This window comes from Eumetopias jubatus, unplaced genomic scaffold (assembly GCF_037043125.1).
Source record: "Eumetopias jubatus isolate StellerSeaLion01/CBP00866 unplaced genomic scaffold, mEumJub1_p1.0 scaffold_14, whole genome shotgun sequence".
Taxonomy (NCBI): domain Eukaryota; kingdom Metazoa; phylum Chordata; class Mammalia; order Carnivora; family Otariidae; genus Eumetopias; species Eumetopias jubatus.
The window spans coordinates 38,113,252-38,131,936 of NW_028274820.1; the positions used below are offsets into that span (position 1 = coordinate 38,113,252).

General features: G+C 34.1%; 1 protein-coding gene across 1 annotated transcript in view; it reads left to right on the forward strand.

The window, feature by feature from the left end:
* Window positions 1-18,685, forward strand: part of VPS50 (VPS50 subunit of EARP/GARPII complex) — a 139,923-nt gene that overhangs the window by 42,587 nt on the left and 78,651 nt on the right. Inside the window, exons 10-12 of the mRNA XM_028119657.2 lie at window positions 2,874-2,916; window positions 4,283-4,381; window positions 5,846-5,986. Of these exons, the coding sequence (XP_027975458.1) occupies window positions 2,874-2,916; window positions 4,283-4,381; window positions 5,846-5,986 (283 nt within the window). The remainder of the gene's footprint in view (window positions 1-2,873; window positions 2,917-4,282; window positions 4,382-5,845; window positions 5,987-18,685) is intronic.

The window sequence follows — 18,685 nt, forward strand, 5'->3', positions numbered from 1 at the left end:
AAGAGAGATGGGGCGCCTGGGTGGCTCAGTCGTTAAGCCTCTGCCTTCGGCTTAGGTCATGATCCCAGGGTCCTGGGATCGAGCCCCGCATCGGGCTCCCTGCTCAGCGGGAAGCCTGCTTCTCCCTCTTCCACTCCCCCTGCTTGTGTTCCCTCTCTCGCTGTGTCTCTCTCTGTCAAATAAATAAATAAAATCTTAAAAAAAAAAAAAGTGGGAGAAAGGACAACTGTAGGAGAAGAAGTATTGGGGGGAAGGGGTGGAGCTGAGGAACTTTTTAATTCTAAGTGCCAAGGTACTTATCATGACTGTCATTTTTGCTGTATTATTTGGGGGCTTTTAAGTCTCATTTTCATTCATTCATTCATTGTTCTTGAACAGAAATTGTCCCAGAACCCTTTTGTTTTTTTTTTAAGGAAAATCTCAGTCCTGCCTACACGTATTCCCTTAACCTATGTCTGTGGCTGTGGCTGTGGCTATTTTTCTAGGCATAAATCCTGGTTAGAGATCTTAATTTTTCCGGTAAGATATCAACCCTCTATTTTTGGTTGTCAAAGTACATAGTTTTGCTCAGTCTCAGTTTTTACTAGAATAATCTCCAGTTCTCAACTTTAATCAAAAGTGTGCTTACGATAAGTAGGATTTGTAGCAAATTGTCTAATTCCTCCATGTATTTGGACATTTATCCCTGAGGCCACCAAAAAAATGGGTAGCTGTATTATTGGTTTTACTTTTCTGATACATTGCTTTATATCTACGTATCTATATATGTATCTATGTATGTCTCATCACTCTGGTGTTATTTCCTCAGCTTTCATTAAAAGGTTGTGTAAGAAGCAAATGCAATGAATCCATGAATCCATTATTATATATTATATAAGGCTATTGTCAAGGGTGTTGTGCCTTAGGAGATAAAAGATTATTGTTCCCTTTTTTAGAACTCTGGTAAAATTTTCTCCCAGAACTTAAATGCCAACAAAAGTGATTTTTGTTTCTTCGGTTTTTTATTTTGTTTTTCCCTTGAGTGCTGGTATGTTTTTGATATTATGGACACTAAATTGTGTACTTGGACCCTCCCTATTTGTTTTGGCTGCTAGGACCTTGAGAGTCAAGTTCATAAACAGATAACAGTTGTAAAACAATACCTTGTACAATTATACCTTTCACTTGTTCTATTTTATTTTAGTTTGCCTTAATTTTTTTTGTTAAAATATTTTCTCTATGATTGTATTTATTTTGTTAGGTATCACAGATCCTTTTTAATAATGAAATACTATAATTCAAATAATAGCAGTTCTGGTTTTTAATTTTTTTTCACTGACCTAGGGAAAATTAAAGGGAACAAAATCAGATTCAACTACATATCCAAAGTGTATAACTAAATAAATTTTTACAAAGTGAACATAGTTGTGTAATTACATCCCAGAAATGCAAATAGAACATTTCTGTTACCCCAGAAGCTTCCTTCATACCCAATCCCAGTCATTTTTCTCCCAAGATAACCTAACCACTGTTCTAACTTCTGTCACTATGGTTTGTTTTGCCTGGTTTGAACTTTATATAAATGTTACCATGTAGTGACTTCTATATAGTGGACTTTTGTCAATTTGTTTTTGAGATTCAGGTGATACATTTTCATTGCTATAGTATTTCATCACATAAATATATCATACTTTATCCATTTAATTATTCATAGACAATTGTGTTGCTTTAAGTTTTGCCCATTACAGATAATGCTGCAAAGGTTGTATATGCATTTCTGTAAGATATGTATCTAGGACTCCTGGAATATAGGATGAATGTATGTTGAATTTCAGTAGATCTTACAGTTTTTCAAAGAGGTTTTATCAATTTCCCCTTCCTCCAACATTGAATTCAGTGTTCCATTTGTTCTGCATCCTTGACAACATTTGTTGATGTCATTTTTTTTGATTTTTAAAAAATATTTTTAGCTATTCTGGTTGTTTGTTATGTTGTCTTATTGTAGGTTCAATTTGCTTTTCCTGAATGCCTACTTGGAGTGCCTGTTGTATGTTAATTGGCCAATCAGGTATCTCCTTTGTCAGGTATCTGTTCAAGCCTTTTGCCCTTTATTTTTATTCTTGTTCGTTTGATCAGTTTATGAATTCTTCTGTTTGTACCACACTATCTTATTGCTGTGACTTTATAACCTTTGCCTATTTTAGTATATGTCCTCCAACATTGCTCTTCAAGATATTCCTGCCTATTATTTGAGTTTCCACATAAATTTAGAAGCAGCTTGACATTTTCCATACACAAAGAAAGAAAAACCTGTTGGAGTTTTAATTAAAATTTTAGTTATTCTAGAAGATCACTTTGGTGAGAACTGATATCTTAATGATATTGAAGGCTATAGTTTGTTTCCACAGTATATATCTTCATGTATTTCAGTATTCTTTATTTTAGCTCAGTTTTGTATTGCCTATTTTTTATTAGATTTATTCCTAGTTATTTGGTTTTTTGAAATGGTAAAATTTTTTATTGTCTAATTCTTTGTTTCTAGTATATAGAAATTGCTTTTACTTTGGAAATTCTACCTTTTATCTATATAATACTTTTTAATCTTTAAAACTTGCTATCAATTTTGATTTCTTGAATTCTTAGTTTTTATCTATTCTTTAGGAATTTCTACCTATACAATTCTTTTGCTGTCAGTTATGACTCTTTTATTCTTTCTAATTCTTTTCCTTTTATTTTTCTTGCTTTATTGCCCTGTCTGTAGAATCAACATGTCTTACTGCTCATACTGTTTATCTGTGAATTTATGAATTATTTATTCAGCTAGTATATGTTTTTTGAGCACTTAGTTTGTCTCTGTTAAAGATAGTCACATCTAACTCTGTTTTATTTGATAGTGAATTGAATTCAAAGCTTCAAGATACTTTAGAACAAATTGAGGTAAGAAGGATTACATCATAAGTTAAGTGCTTTTCTCTTTTCAGAGGTTTTTGAATAGTACATGTGCATCTTATGTTATGATTTTTTGTTATTACCAGTGTTCTAGATCACAACACTTTATTGTTTTTTTTAATTTGGGATATCTGTGCATGGTTGAGTTAATGCTAATCTACTTGTAAACTCAATAATACTATTGGAGTTGTGGGATCTGAAAATGGTATTTTGTATCTGAAAACACCCTATCCAGAAAGATCCCAAAACTGTTAATCATAGATTTGTTTTCATGTAAATTATAGCCACAGTATTTATCATGTATTAATTATTTTTTGATTATTAACTTTTTAGTTCAGTGAGTTAATTTATATAAGAATAATTATTGGCTGATGAACCCTCCTAAATTCCTAAACCTTCTAATATTTCATACAGTTCATCAAAATATAGAAATAGAAAGGAAAAGATATGTCATTATGAGCATGAAGTCTTGCTTTTCCTCCTACATTTGTTCAGAGTTCATCTCTTTACTTGGCAATCTTTGCAAAGCAGGGTATTGATTTTAATAAGAATTATTTGTTATTTTCTGGTATTTTATTTTATCATTTTCCTGATGAGAGTACTTATAAAAATTGAGGCTGGACTTTCAAACAACCTTTTGTGAAAGTACGTTTTCATCATAAATGCAATTATTTACTAATTGTAAGAATGGCAGTTTATTTGATAAACATAAAGATAATGCTTTGAAAATCCCTTAAGTAAATAATCATTTGAATATTGAGGACTTTCTTTTGAAAGCGCAGTATTTCTTCACTCTCAGTATACAATATTATTCTGTACTTAGGTAGAGAATCATTATTTTGAAATGAAATCATTGAAATAGAAATCCTTAGACAGAGTTGATGCATTTAGATATAAAAGTATGTATCTTGAGGTATGTGCTTTTAAGGCCAATGTAGTTTTGTTGAGAATTACTTTTCAGTGATTATAGAAGGACTGTTATTTTTTAATAGTCCTATAAATTCAGTTCACATAATTGTAAGTTTTAGCAGATGTATGAGGAAACATAAAGTAAAAATAAAAAGTTACTTTTAGTAACTATTTATACTTATGTGTCTCTTGAAACACTAGGTATGGGTCTTTAGATTCCTCATTTATTAATGACATCTTAGTAAACTTATTATAGTTGGTAATGCATGAGAATTACAATCTATTTATATTTTTATTTAAATTTGATTTTGACTATTAAATCTAGTGTGATAGTAAATGTCTTTGGATATTAATTAAGAAATGAAAAATTAGTCTTAATACTTTCCTCTCATTACCTTGAAAACAATTCCTTAACTGCCTCTTGCCTCTTGTTTTAATTCCATAGGAACAGTTGGATGTAGCTCTTTCCAAAATCTGCAAGAATTTTGACATAAACCATTACACCAAGGTTCAGCAGGCTTATCGACTTCTTGGAAAAACACAGGTTAGTTTTGAAAGAATGTTTGCTTTTTTCTTAATCAGGAATATGTTGATCTTTATGAATGCTCAAGTCTGAATATTACTAATATAGTGTCCTTAAAAAGTTTCATTTAACAAAGTATACTTTTATGCCATATTCACATAGGTTCAGTGTATGGAGTGTGATTAAAACATGACAGAAGTTTGTTTTGAGCTATGAAGTGTTGTCAGGTTTAATATTTTCACAATTTTACATAGTTTTTTTTTTTTTTTGAAGTGTTATTATAAGATAATTTAGTTGGAGGGGATGTGTAGTCTTTTACCTCAGCTCTTGGTCCTGAATAAGAACTTCTTAATTTGGAGCTTCATGGTTCTGAGATGGGCCAGCATCTTTCCCTCAAAGTGGTATGTAAACTTTTGTGTAGTGTGTATGTTTATCTGTAAAACAGCTCCATTTCATTTATCAGATTTTTCAAGGGATTCTCTTACTTTCCGAATGACTTCACTACTCCCATGGTGCATGGTTTTACATTCTCTTACTGCTCAAGGGCTTCCTTGAAAAATTTGCCGCAAGGGTCATTGAAAGTTATTTGTACCTTCTGCTTGTACAGGATTATACATTTATCTATAAAACAGCTACATGTGATAGATATAAATGTTTTCTTCCCCTAAATGGTCTCCTGTCCATCTCTTAGGAGATCTAAGAATTTACCAAACCATTGAAACTGCTTGCATTTTAAGTCTGAATAAAGAAATTTGGTTGTTTACTTAATTATCTTGCACATCTTAAGCTACTGAGGAGAAATTAAAAGAAGATAGACACTTGGTAATTTTGGACATGTTTAAAGACCTTTGAAAATATGATTATAACTTCTAATTACCCTCATTAGACTAATTCTTTTACTCATTAAATATTTAATAGCCCCTATTGTGTGCATTGCTCCAGGCAGCTCAATATGGGCCCTCATCTATCTTATCTTCTAGTAACAGAAGCAAACATTAAAGAAATAAATGGACAGGGTGTTGGGTTGTAACAAGTGCTATAAAGAAATATGTATCAGGGTAGGTGGATAGAGTCATGGAAGACACTGATTTATACAGGATAGTCAGGAAAGGGTTCTCTGAGAAGGTAACCATTGAGAAGCATCCTGAACAATGTAAGGGAATGACACAGAGGGGATCCAGAGGTGTGATTTTTACATGACATGTCCAAAAAAGAGCAGTATGGATACCAAATATAGGCAGGATGGATAAATACAAAGCAACAAAGCAGGGTTCATGATTCAGATTTATTTTTAGGGTTAGGATGTTGTGGTTATTTGAAGGATTCTTTGCAAATAATCAGTACAATTAAAATTTTATAAATAATAGTGATCTTTGTGCTGTATCTATAATTGGTAAAGATTTTTTCCTATGTTTTTCAAGTCCATTGAAATTTATTTATTTTAATAACATGAAATTATGTTGCATGTTTTTTTTCTTTCCACAGACAGCAATGGATCAACTTCACATGCACTTCACTCAAGCCATTCATAATACTGTGTTTCAAGTTGTTCTTGGTTATGTGGAACTATGTTCAGGAAACACAGATACAAAATTCCAAAAGCTGCAATATAAGGATCTCTGTACAGTATGTAGTAACTTAGTTCTGTTCATATTGCCTCTCTTTTAGTTTTTGAATTTATATCCCGTTTTTCTTAGCACCTATTAGTTGAAGATGCTACTGAAATAAAAAGAAATACATTTGCCGAAAGCTTTTTTTTCTCCCATATTGTTCTTTTTCTCATAATGGAAGATTGAGTCACACAAATGGTAAAGGTTGATGAGATGGTACAGATTGATGGAGTGCATTTGCTTCTAAATGGACTCTTTACTCTGTCATAGCTTCTTTTACCCTTTTCTCTCAGGCTCTTAATTCTCTTCTGTGATTGCATCTAAGGTACTTCTAAGCAGTCATCTTAGCTGGTTTCCTGTATACACTTTCCGTCAGTCTTTCTGTGTGTATGAATGCTGTTTCTGTCAGCATCTGTAACCAATTTCCTTTCATTCTTAAAGAAACAGAGGTCTGTAGGTAATATAACCACAGGTGAGAAGTGAACTGAGATGGGCTGTTTTAGAATTGGTCCTGTTGATGGATTGATGTAGGGTGTGAGGAAAAGAGAATGATGAACAACTGGGAGAACAGTGAGTGGTGTCATTTGTGTTTACAAGGAAGACTGATTTATAGTGGAGAGTCATGAATTCTGTTTGATAACGTTGGATAAAAGAACTTATGGAGATGAGAGCTGAAGTGATAGAGTCATCAGAATCTAATTGTACTTAAAGCCATGATACTTGATAAGAAGATTGGGAAAGGAGTGTAGATAAAGGAGCCATGGGACCCTTGGGCCTTGTGACATTCAGGGATTAGGTAAGGAGGAGAGACCAGGAAGAAGGGTCAGAGAGAGAGCAGCTAGCTGGGTGGGGGAAAAACTAGGAGATGGTGGAACAGCCTACAGAAGTAAGTATTTCAAGGAGAATTGACTGTAAACCTATGTCATAAGGTGATATTACAGAATTGACCCTTGATTTGACAATGTGGTGGTTATTGTTGACCTTGGTCTCTTTACTTCTAGTTCAAGAATGTTCTGTGTCTCTCACTGGAGACATTCTTGAATTATTTGTAATATCAACTCAGAAAATAACAGTTCTAGGAAGTAGATGTCTATTCTCTACTGTAATTATGTCCAGGGATTAGTATAAAATTAAGAGAATCTTAATTCTTTGGTGAGTTTGTCAAAAGTGCAAGTTATATGTTCATTGGGATCTGAAGAAATCTTACTTGAGCTATAATAAATATTCCAGGAGGATGTAATTATATATGATAGATGAAGGATTAAGTTAATAATGACAGTGGATGGTTGTTAATATAGCTAAAAAATGTCTTTAAAATCATTTCATAAATCATGAGACTCAAAAATTTAATGATTATTAACTTAAAGTGTGATATAGTTGCATAATTTCATTTTTGACAATCCAGTTTTAAGTACAGTCATCATTTGTTAAAGTTCAATGATTTTGAAATGTGTTGTTCTTATTCAAATATTTTCTTAGGTTGATAGTATATATTTTTAAATTAAATGTACAAGAAATCAATTTCATTTTTTGATTCTATTAGTGTTGCTGTTGTGAAGAGATGATTTAAATGGTAAAGCAAATTATTACAAGTTGGTGATTTCTCTGTTACAGCAGAAAATAACTGATAATAATTAAAACAAACATTTTAAACAAATTAGGCTTTTGTCCTTCAGTCTTCTTTACTTTGGTTAAATCTGGTGTGTGTTTGTGTATGTGCATAGTATACTTTGTTACCATTAAATTTTTATATGTTTTTAAGTCAAAGACATATTTGTGCTCCTGCTTCTTGAGAAAGTCCTCTGTACATTTATGTAATGCAAAGCTGAAAGTTGTACTTATAAATGTTTATGAACAAAAATTTATGCTTATAGTGTTTACCATAGGTTGTTAGGGTTTTTTTGTTTTTTGTTTTTTTTTTGGAATTTATTTCACTGTTTTTTTTTTTTTAAACTGACTTTTGAAGCTGTGTATATATTTAAATTATCAGGTAACAAAGGGCTTATCTTTCTTGATTTTATTTTGAGTTAATGCTTGTTAAAATGACTCCAAGAAACATCTGGTAATTCTTTATAAAATTATCTATGTGTGATAGTAGTGAGGTATATATAATTAAATTAAGGAAACAAGTGATTTATTGGTATACTAGAGCTTAGGGATAGAAACCCCCCTCCCACCCAGAACAGCCAGCACATAGGTTATTAATGATCCAATGCAATTGTACACTTCTGGTTTCTATTCAAGCTGTGCTAAAACATTCATTGAAAGAGTTTTGAAGTGGTGAGAATAGTAGCAAATGTTGATGATGGCTTCATGAAGGAATTTCTTTTGAGGAAAGGATTTAACAGAATTAGGTATGGTGGGCTCTTTATGTTGAGAGAACAGACTTAGGGGAGCTGAATAATGAGGTGAAGAATGTGATGCATTTTAAGGTGGCCCATTTTCTTTGGCACAATTCTCAATAAGAAATTAAAGAAGTTCAGAAATTACCCCAGGCCTCTAGAAGTATTTAAGTCAGTGCTGCCACAGGCAGACAGGGATGTGGATATCTCTTTGAAACCTAACTAAGTTTTAATTTGTTTTATAATATTGAATTCTTTTTGACATGTTTAAGCCAGGGAAGATTAGGAAGAAATTATTTCTCATCAGATTTGTTTATTTGTAAGTTTGATGAAAAGATGTGACCTTTTAGTAACTGAGTTCTGTAAATGAAGATGATTAGCTCAGGAGAGGAAAAATGGAAGCAACCCTTAGAAATTTAATAAATAAACTGATGAAAGGAGATTTAAATATGTTTTCCTGGTGAGAACACATATAAAGGATCTGGAATGGCACAGCTCAGGCAAGGGAGATGATTTGTGAAGGAGCCTTGTATTAGAATGTAAGGTTCTTGATTTTTTCAATATATAGCAATTGGGAATCATTTTAGCTCTGATTAAAAGTAACTGAGAATACTTATTGAGGATGTGCTAATGGGAGAGTGTATGTGGCAATGGAATGTCAGGTAAGAAAGAAGCAACAGAGCCCTCGGGAAATGCATATAACATGTTGACTGGTAGATTTTAGAAATGAGAAGAAAGAATTCAGGCCTTTGGGCAGTTGGTTTTCTTGTATAGTAGCAGTATTTTGAAGGAAGCCCTTAATCATAGAGTTTACATATAAAATTAAAAAATGAAATACATGAAATAGTATACTCATCAGAGTTGAGAGAGGGGTGGAGTTCCTGTAAACGGGAACAATTGTGTTTCCTTTAAATGGAAAGAGATTGGAAATGAAGAGATCTAATCATCTGCTTGCCCTTGTTCTAGTATTATTTTAAACCATTCATATCCATCTATTACTAAATGGGTTAGAATGAAATTGAACTGAAGTTTTTTGATATCCCTTTACAAAGAAATCTGGGGTAAAATTAGCATTCTGTTTTTATTTACTCTGGTAAACCGAGAACTTCAGAGTTCTTAAGGCCAGCAGCATCCTATCCCGTTATGACATTTCTGCCATTTGTGTCCCGTCAACCATTGCTCTCAGTTTAAAAACTTAGTTGGCTTTGAGCTTTTTGAAATTATTTTGTAATTGCATGTACTTACTTTTCTTTCTTTACTAAACAATGTTTTCTGAATGATTTCATTAGAAGCACAATTTTTCTTATAGTTTATCTTTCAGTCTGGTTTTCCTGTTTTTCTTGAATTATTGGCGAACAGTTGTTAGATCAATGATTTAGGCTCCTTTAAAAACGTATACATTATTTTGAAGCTCAAATAAATGACTGATACTTAGCAAAATTTTCAAATGAGAATTAAACCTCATTCATTTCTGGAAAGGGCTAATGAAAGGGGCTCAGTAGTTATTTTATTTACTTAAAAAAATTAAGCCTTGTTTGTGATTGCATTTACGTCGATGTATCCCTGCATGTTGATACCAGTCTGTGGAGAGATTTATAGACACTAAGTGGATGTTATTTATTTAGTGACCTTGTAGAGAAACTTTTTGTAGGTTATTTGAAAGTTTAAAAAAAAATTTTTTTACAACCTTCTTTGGCAGGCTGTTGGATTTCCTTGGGAAGGTTATATTAACATGTTAATTAGGATGTTATTGATTAATTTTATGATAATAGAGCTGGCTAACGCTGGCTGAAATTTTCCCAACCATTTTTCAGTTTTTCATTTCCAAATGAGCTTAATGAGTTTTGAGTTCTGTTTTTGAAATGAACTTCATAATGTAGTAATAACTTTGGTGAAAAATGGAGTTTTTTTAGAAAAAACTTTGAAATTGTTTCAGTATATGTTTTCTCAGAGTCTGACACATTGGAGGTGCTTAGTAAATGTTTCTTGAGTAAATTAAATTGCCCTCTTTGTCTCTAATTGGTGTGATGTTTGACACAGTTCAAATTTAAGTTAAGTATGAGGGAAAGAAAACCAACATTGTGAATCTTTTGTGTGCCGTGGACTTCTTTTTTAAAGATTTTATTTATTTGAGAGAGAGAATGAGTGGAGGGGGCTGTGGAGTGGAGGGGCAGAGGGGAGAGAATCTCAAGCAGACTCCATGCTGAGCACGGATCCTGACTTGGGGCTTGATCTCATGACCCCTAGATCATGCCGTGAGCCAAAATAAAGAGTCGGATGCTCAACCGACTGAGCCACCCAGGTGCCCCTGTGCCATGTACTTTTACAGATGCTTTATGTGCATACATCATAGAAAGACAAAGGAACTGCTGGTCTAACATTCCATTCTTCTAAGCTTTATAAAATTTTTCTTGTAAGTACTCTCTCTTGATACTGGATTCAATGTCAGTTTTTTTGAGGGTTAGTAAATATCTTTCGTAAGATCTCTGTTGAAGGTATAGTTTATTTTGATGTTCATATAGAAACCTAAAGACAAATTCCTCTTTTTAGTCAAAAACATGTTTCTATTCCCAAGTTCTCAGGGCATTTTCTGTTATGAAGAATATATTGTCTCTCATCAAACAATCATGTTTTTGCTTCTCTATAGAATTAACTGCCTCTTTATTCTTTTGCTAACTGTTTTCTGACTTAAACTAGTCTGGTATTTATGTGTTCTTACATTATTTAGAGTCTTTACAGAGTTAGAATGTGGATTATATAAGTAGTTGCACAAATTAAGCAATCATTAATTAACATGTTTACTCTTAAAAATATACATATTTGAAATCATACAAATAAAACATTAATTGTAGAAAAATATATATAAGCAAAAAGAAGAAAATAAAAATTAATATTTATGCATGAAAAGCTGGTTCTTTTAATGTGTTTGTAAGCAAATAGCTTTTAAAAGTAGGATTACGCTGTATACACAGTTTTATAACATTTTTCCCACTTTCTATGTTATAAATAATTTTTCATTTCAGTAAATATGCCACCCACATAACTTTTAATAGCTTGACTATTTCAGTGTAAGATCCTGTGGATTAACCAGTTTCCTGTTCTTAGATATTTATTTTATTTCTAGTTTTTGTCATTATTTTATTTCTAGTTTTTGTCACTGTAGTAAATATTCTTAAAGCTAAATCTTTGTACACGTCTTTATTTAGGATAAGTGATGAGAAATGAAATTGCATTGTCAAAGGCTTTGCATTTATAAGGATTTTGGTTCATTTTTCCAAAATTGCCCTCTAGAAAGTGTGTTTCAATTTATACTCCTCATCAGTGATGTCTGCTTTTATCCCTTTCCCTGTACACATGAATGTTGATTATTTTGTATTTATTAGCTTGTCAGATACCAGAAGGTAGCATATCAAGAATAATTTATTTTGTTTATCACTCAGGCATATTTAGGATGTGAAGGAAATTAAACTGGGACATTTAATTGATTGTTGGAGTTAATTTGGTTGATTTGTTAGGCGAGTAGACCTGTTCTCTCTTATTGGAAGCTACGAATTTGAACATTTGCTCAAAGAGAAAAGTCATTTCAGTTAGAAGAGTAATACTATACATTTACTTGAGTTGCTTCCTCAGGTCAGTTTTAGAATACTCCAAAGAATAAAGGTGTCAGATTTATTATCACATATTTTTACCATCAGCACTGGTATATTTTCTTATATATGAATATATATTGATGTTTATATATTTAAAATAAAATAAAAACTAGGTTTTGGTAATTTTTTAAAATTCAAAATTTAATGATCAAAAGTTAGGTAAGGAAAAATTTTCCCTGCTGTTTACTGTCTGGATTGTCAAGAACCGTGAAGGGTCTGAAATTTTATCCTACTTATAAACTGACAAGCTAGTACCTTGCCCTTTCATGGATGCTGGCATAGGACACAAGACTCCATTTTCTTAATATTCTCACTTGCTAAGCATAAGCCAGTTCCCTTATCATCACTCAGCATTTGTTAATCAAGTAATCAATTCAGCTCAACAAGGATAGATAAGGGTTTATAGAATTTATAACCCAGTAAGGTGTCACGTTAATTATGATCAGAGGTAGGATAAGAAAAGTTCAAACAACGTAAAGTGTTACTGGGGCCCAAGGAAGGCAAAACTGTATCTTATTGTTAAGAGGAGGCTGCAAGTTTTGAGGGTCTTGGATTTCAACAGCATACTGTATGTAGCTGGGTCCTGGGGAAGTATAAGGAAATATCCTGAGCAATGGCATGAGAGGAGGAGAGCCTAGGGCAGGTGAAAGGAACCATAGGTCTTCTGGCTTGGTTTAACGGGATTTTCAGTGTGAAGATTTGGTTGTTTTCAGTGTTCCTGGGACTGAGTGCCTCTGGAGTGCATGCTTTGGGCTGTAGTTATTTACGTAGCCAGTCTTCCCTCTTTGACTAGAAATGGAGGGGTTTCCTGGTCACTTGAAGCTGGCTCAGGTGTGGCAAGGCCCCTGGGCTGCCCAAGTCTAAGAACCTGTCAGTGTAGTGTAGACTGCTGGGCAGTGTGTGTGTGTGTGTGTGTGTGTGTGTGTGTGTGTGTGTGTGGTGGGGGAGGGTTGGGAGTAAATGTTAATGTGTGTGTATGTGTGTGGTGGGGAGGGCTGGGAGTAAATGTGTGTGTGTGTTTGGTGGGGGAGGGTTGGTAGTAAATGTTAATGTGTGTGTGTGTGTGTGTGTGTGTGTGTGGTGGGGAGGGCTGGGAGTAAATGTGTGTGTATGTTTGGTGGGGGAGGGTTGGGAGTAAATGTTAATGTGTGTGTGGTGGGGGAGGACTGGGAGTAAATGTTAATGTGTGTGTGTGTGTGTGTGTGGTGGGGGAGGGCTGGGAGTAAATGTGTGTGTGTGTGTGTGTGTGGTAGGGGAGGGCTGGGAGTAAATGTGTGTGTGTCTGTGGTGGGGGAGGGTTGGGAGTAAATGTGTGTGTGTGTGGTGGGGGAGGGCTGGGAGTAAATTGTGTGTGTGTGTGTGTGTGCTGGGGGAGGGCTGGGAGTAAATGTTAATGTGTGTGTGTGTGTGTGTGTGCTGGGGGAGGGCTGGGAGTAAATGTGTGTGTGTGTGGTGGGGGAGGGTTGGGAGTAAATGTGTGTGTGTGTGTGTGTGTGGTGGGGGAGGGTTGGGAGTAAATGTTAATTGTGTGTGTGTGTGTGTGTGTGTGTGTGTGGTGGGGGAGGGCTGGGAGTAAATGTTAAAGACCTAACCTGTTTTTAGAGCATGGCATGCACTGCCAGCAGAAACAAAAAATAATTTACTGGTAGAAGGCTGTTCTTGAGACCTTCAAGAAACCCTATTTTTAATTTGATGGTGCTTTTACATTTAAATACTACCCTTTTTTTGGTGATAATCTCAGTTTAGGGGTTCCCAGCATTTTATCGATTGTAACTTTGAAAGATTATTATGTATTCTGATTATACCTGCTTTGCTTATTTTATAGTATTAAGCTATTTGATTCAGGCCATTTAACAACAATTCAAAAAAACCTGAGAATGGTTTAAAGGAGACCATTCTGTTCACAATTTAGCACTTCACAAGGAATTTCACAAGGGGCTAGTTACTTAGTTCCAATGGTGTACAGGAGACCTTCTGTTTCACAGTTTAGTACTTTGCAAGCAATTTCACGAGGTGCTAGTCACTTAGTTCCAAGTTAGGATCATTTATATCATACAGATAAATATGATATTGTGGGTATATATATAATTTTAGTATTAAGGATAAAATGCCTGGGAGATGAGAGTGACTGTTTTCTTACCATCATATGTTTGTGTTTTTAAATCATGAGTGAATCTATTTTGGTACAAGGAAAGTTTTGCTACAGCTTATGTACATTGTTGTCTTTGGAGAGTCATAGTGTTTAAAGCTTCAGAGAGAACATAGGTTATTTGCTTTATCCCTAGGGGTGTTTAGATATATGAAGTGGTATTATAGCCTCATGACCAAGTAGGTCACAAAATTGGGCCCCAAGCCCAAATGTGTGCTATCCACTCCACTATACTGTGCACATCTCTGGCTTCCAATGGTTAGAAAGTACTGAAGATGTTCGTATTTTGTACAGCTTGGCCCTTACAGAAATAATTAGTGGTTGGAAAGATCTTATAATTGCTTGGCCCAGACACTTATTTAGGTCCAGAGTTCAGCCTCCCCAGAGATGTTTTTAGCTCCTGGGTCTAGTGCTGTTTGGATCTGCAGCATACTTCCTGAAGCTTCCCAGACAGGCAGTAGTACCAGCTTCTGGTGATGTAGCTCACAGTGCTAACAGGATTCATCTAGAGATACTGCTAACTCTGTTGTTTTTTGAAATCCATCTATCAGTGTGTGTATGAAGTTGGGGATGGGGGGATGGCAGCGCTGGGAGTTTTGGGTCCCTGTGAGGATGCCAAGACATCTGTTCCTTTTATGTTTGTCAGGATGTGATTAGAGTGCTAAATCAAAATGAGACAAGAACAAAAAATACCTTAAGAATTTAAGATAATCCTAAGAATTTTTATTTTGATGTTGTAATTTAAAAATCATCTTCCTGAAATTTTTGTAGGTATTTGGTAATAGAGATTTCTGATGTGTATAAAAGCAAATTAATAATTAAAAAGCTAAATCTGGCATCCTCCTTTTTTCATATTTACCACTTAGCTCTGCACGTAAGCAAGTTTTAAAAGATGGCATTTTTTTTTTCATTGTGTGCTTCAAATTGGAAAAGGCTGCTCCTATTCATTTCATGTTCTTTGAAAATGACCTCTAGATTCTTACTTATTGTTTATAATTAAGGCGGAGATGTTGCTGGTTTTACTAAGCTAATTTCATCCTTTTTATTTTGACCAGGTAGGTTGGTTGAAGTAGTTAAATAGCAGAAATGGAAGGTGCAGAGTGTTACTTTAGCTGACAGTGATGGAATAGCATATCATATCTGTGGATTTTTTGAAAGTGTTAATCAAGATTTGATTAAGAAGCCTATTTTGATGTTTGAATAGTGAAGCATAGTGGAAATGCTGTGTTGGACTTTCTACTTATAATGTTACATTATAACATCCCGATTTGTGAATATTCTCCAAATCCTTCCCCCAACGATATTTGTTGCCTTTTATAATCCTCAGAGTTACTAGACATGTATGTTATCTGTATAGAGGTTATTGATTTTTAAAAAATTATATTACTTAAAATATACTTTCTTTTCTACATGTTTTTTGAGATATTTCTAAAATACTATTCTTTTTCTTTCCCACTCACTTCACAACTTTTGCTGAATGAATTGAAACTACTAGCTTTCAGCCAAAGAATAGCAATGGAGAATAGCTCTAGAACACAGAAAAATATTTGATAATTAAATTTCTGTTTCCCATATATTCTTAATTTTTATTTATTTATTTATTTTAAGATTTTATTTATTTATTTGACAGAGAGAGATAGCGAAAGAGGGAACACAAGCAGGCGGAGTGGGAGAGGGAGAAGCAGGCTTCCTGCTGAGCAAGGAGCCCGATGTGGGGCTTGATCCCAGGACACTGGGATCATGACCTGAGTTGAAGGCAGACGCTTAATGACTGAGCCACCCAGGCACCCCTATTCTTAATTTTTAAAACAGAATTTAAAGACATGTTATTTTAGTTCTTTGGGGTGTCTCACTGTGAATATTTTCTAAATAGATCAATTTAAGACTTTCATTGCTATTATTGATAGGTGATACGAACATGGAACTGGAATTAGAGTATGGCATTCCCCTGCCTTGATATTTCTGGTCTTATCCTAAATGAATCGTCCCTTAATTGGGACTTGAACTGAGATGAAGTGTTAGGTATTTAGTAATTGGTGGGCGGATTAAACTAGTGATGATGTAGGCAGATCCAGGAATGTCTAACACTGTTTTATGAAAGGCAGAAACTTCAGTCCCCAGTGGTTTATTGTGTAAGGGCTTGTGACCACTAAGTTGCGGAACTTGTGCTGGCTGGACCTGGGGCTTCCAGTTCCTTCTGTAGGCTTCTTTCTATTATGTCCTGCTGGTGTGAAGAAGAATCGATGTCTGGGGGGAAGTTTCATGGTCTGTTAATTCAGAAACTCAAATTCTCTTCTTGGCCTATCTTTTATTTTTTGATTACTTATGCAATTATTTGCTTATTTGCCGGTTTCTTTGAATTTCTTTTGTTATAGTTATGATTCACCCATGTCCATGTGATAAGATTCTCTACTTGAAATTTAGAGGTGATTCTTATAAATTGATGAGAGAACACTAGTTGTGAATGATTTTAGTAATAAGATGTTAAAAGCATGAGAAGCATTTGTTGCTATGAGAGTTGACACCAGTTGATTGCATGGTACAGAGAAAAGTGGTTTTTGGAGTCCAGTTTTAAAATGAAAGCACTCTTTTAACTTATTGCTATCATGGTCTTCACGTGCAGAAATTAACATATCCGGGCTTAAATGTATTGAAAACAGTATTTTTTCTCTCTCCCACCTTGCCCTCTTTTCTTAAACTATTTACTGCATATGTATTTAGTACAAAGAATCTCTACATTTGTTTCTATTTTAGAATATAAATTTAGGCAACAGTTATCTTGTTATCTGGTGCTCAGTATGTCATAGTCTTATGTTTGTACATGTGAACATATTTGTGAAGATAATGCAGTTTGTATTCTTTTGGAAGACTTTCAGGCATGTGCAGTGGTTTAGCTAGATTTGTGAATTGTTTACACCTGGATCAGTTTGGTGAGAAAAAGCTTGCTGTAACTTCAATAATGTCATTTTTTTTTGGAAAAGAATTTGCATATACGTCTTTGTGTATCTCATCCAAACCCATTACATTTCAGCGAATCATCAAGGGGTAACATAGTAAAGAACCTCCTTTTCCTCAAATAAATAGGCAAATAATGTAGCTAGACAGCGTCTGGGTAGAAAATAGAAGGTAGTAGTAGTTCTAAGATTCAATTTTCTGGTTTGTTAAACTGTGACAAGTGTAACAAAAATTAATTGGTGAACTATAACACAGTTATTTGTATAGTTGTAGTTTTTCTTTGGGAAGAAATAAGACTAACACTGTCTTCCTTTTATCTACCCGAAAGAATGTTGGGATATAATTAGATTAAATTTATTTGCATAATGTAAATATAAATTTATGTAAAGTTGAGTTTATGAAGGTGAGAAAAAATTGACTTGTAAAAGAGTACCTTTATTCAGGTGAATGATTGCTGGGAGTTGAAGCCCAGAACGTTTTTGTGATTTTTTTTCTTTTCTTTGCCTTCTGCTTTTAGCTTTTTCCTGACCTTGTACATCAGTATCAAGTTTTTATTACATGAGTGTGTTATAAGGGATACGTAATGATGGGATAAAGATAAACCAAGGGGGGAAAAATCAAGACTGGGTCATTGTAAAGTGGTAATTGCAAAAGTAAACATGAAATGTAAACATAAAAATTACTCCAAATTATGGTATAAGTATGGAAAAATATTTTTTATTCATCTCTGCAAGCCATGTGTAAATCTGGATGGTCATTCTAATTCTTCTCTGAATATGTACCTATAGCCAATGTGGTATGTTTAGAGAAGTGTCACTTCCTCTTACATTTCTTCCATTGCATCCCCAACCCCACCTTGTAAAGATGACTAACTTCAGTATTTTCTTGTTTATCTTCTCTCTTTATTTTTGTGATGATATCAGATATATGCATTAAATTTTTTCTATTTCTTATGACATGTATAATTTTAAATATATATTTTTTATATTGTATGTGTAACATATGTTATACATATAATTTAAAATTTTTCCCTTTCTCATATATGTATGTCATGAAGGGGAAATTTTTTTAAAAATTTTAATTCCAGGTATTAAGGAGGGCACGTATTGCATGGAGTACTGGGTATTATACGCAAACAATGAATCATGGAACACTACATCAAAAACTAATGATGTACTGTATGGTGACTAGCATAACATAATAAAATTAAATTAAAATTTTAATTCCAGTATCGTTAACATACAGTATGATATTAGTTTCAGGTGTACAACATAGTGATTCAACAATTCAATACATTACTTAGTGCTCATCAGGATAAGGGTACTCTTTTTTTTTTTTTTTTTTTTTGGGGAGCAAGAGAGCGTGAGCTGGAGGAGGAGGGAGGGGAAGAGGGAGTAGGAGAGAGAATCTTAAACAGACTCCCCGCCCAGTGTGGAGCCTGATATGGGCTCAATCCCATGACCTGAGCCAAAACCAAGAGTCAGATGCTTAACTGCCTGAGCCCCCCAGGCGCCCCCAAGATAAATGTAGTCTTAATCATCTTCACCTATTTTACCCATCCTCTCACCCACCTCCCCCCCTGGATGGAGCTAGAGAATATAATGCTAAGTGAAATACGT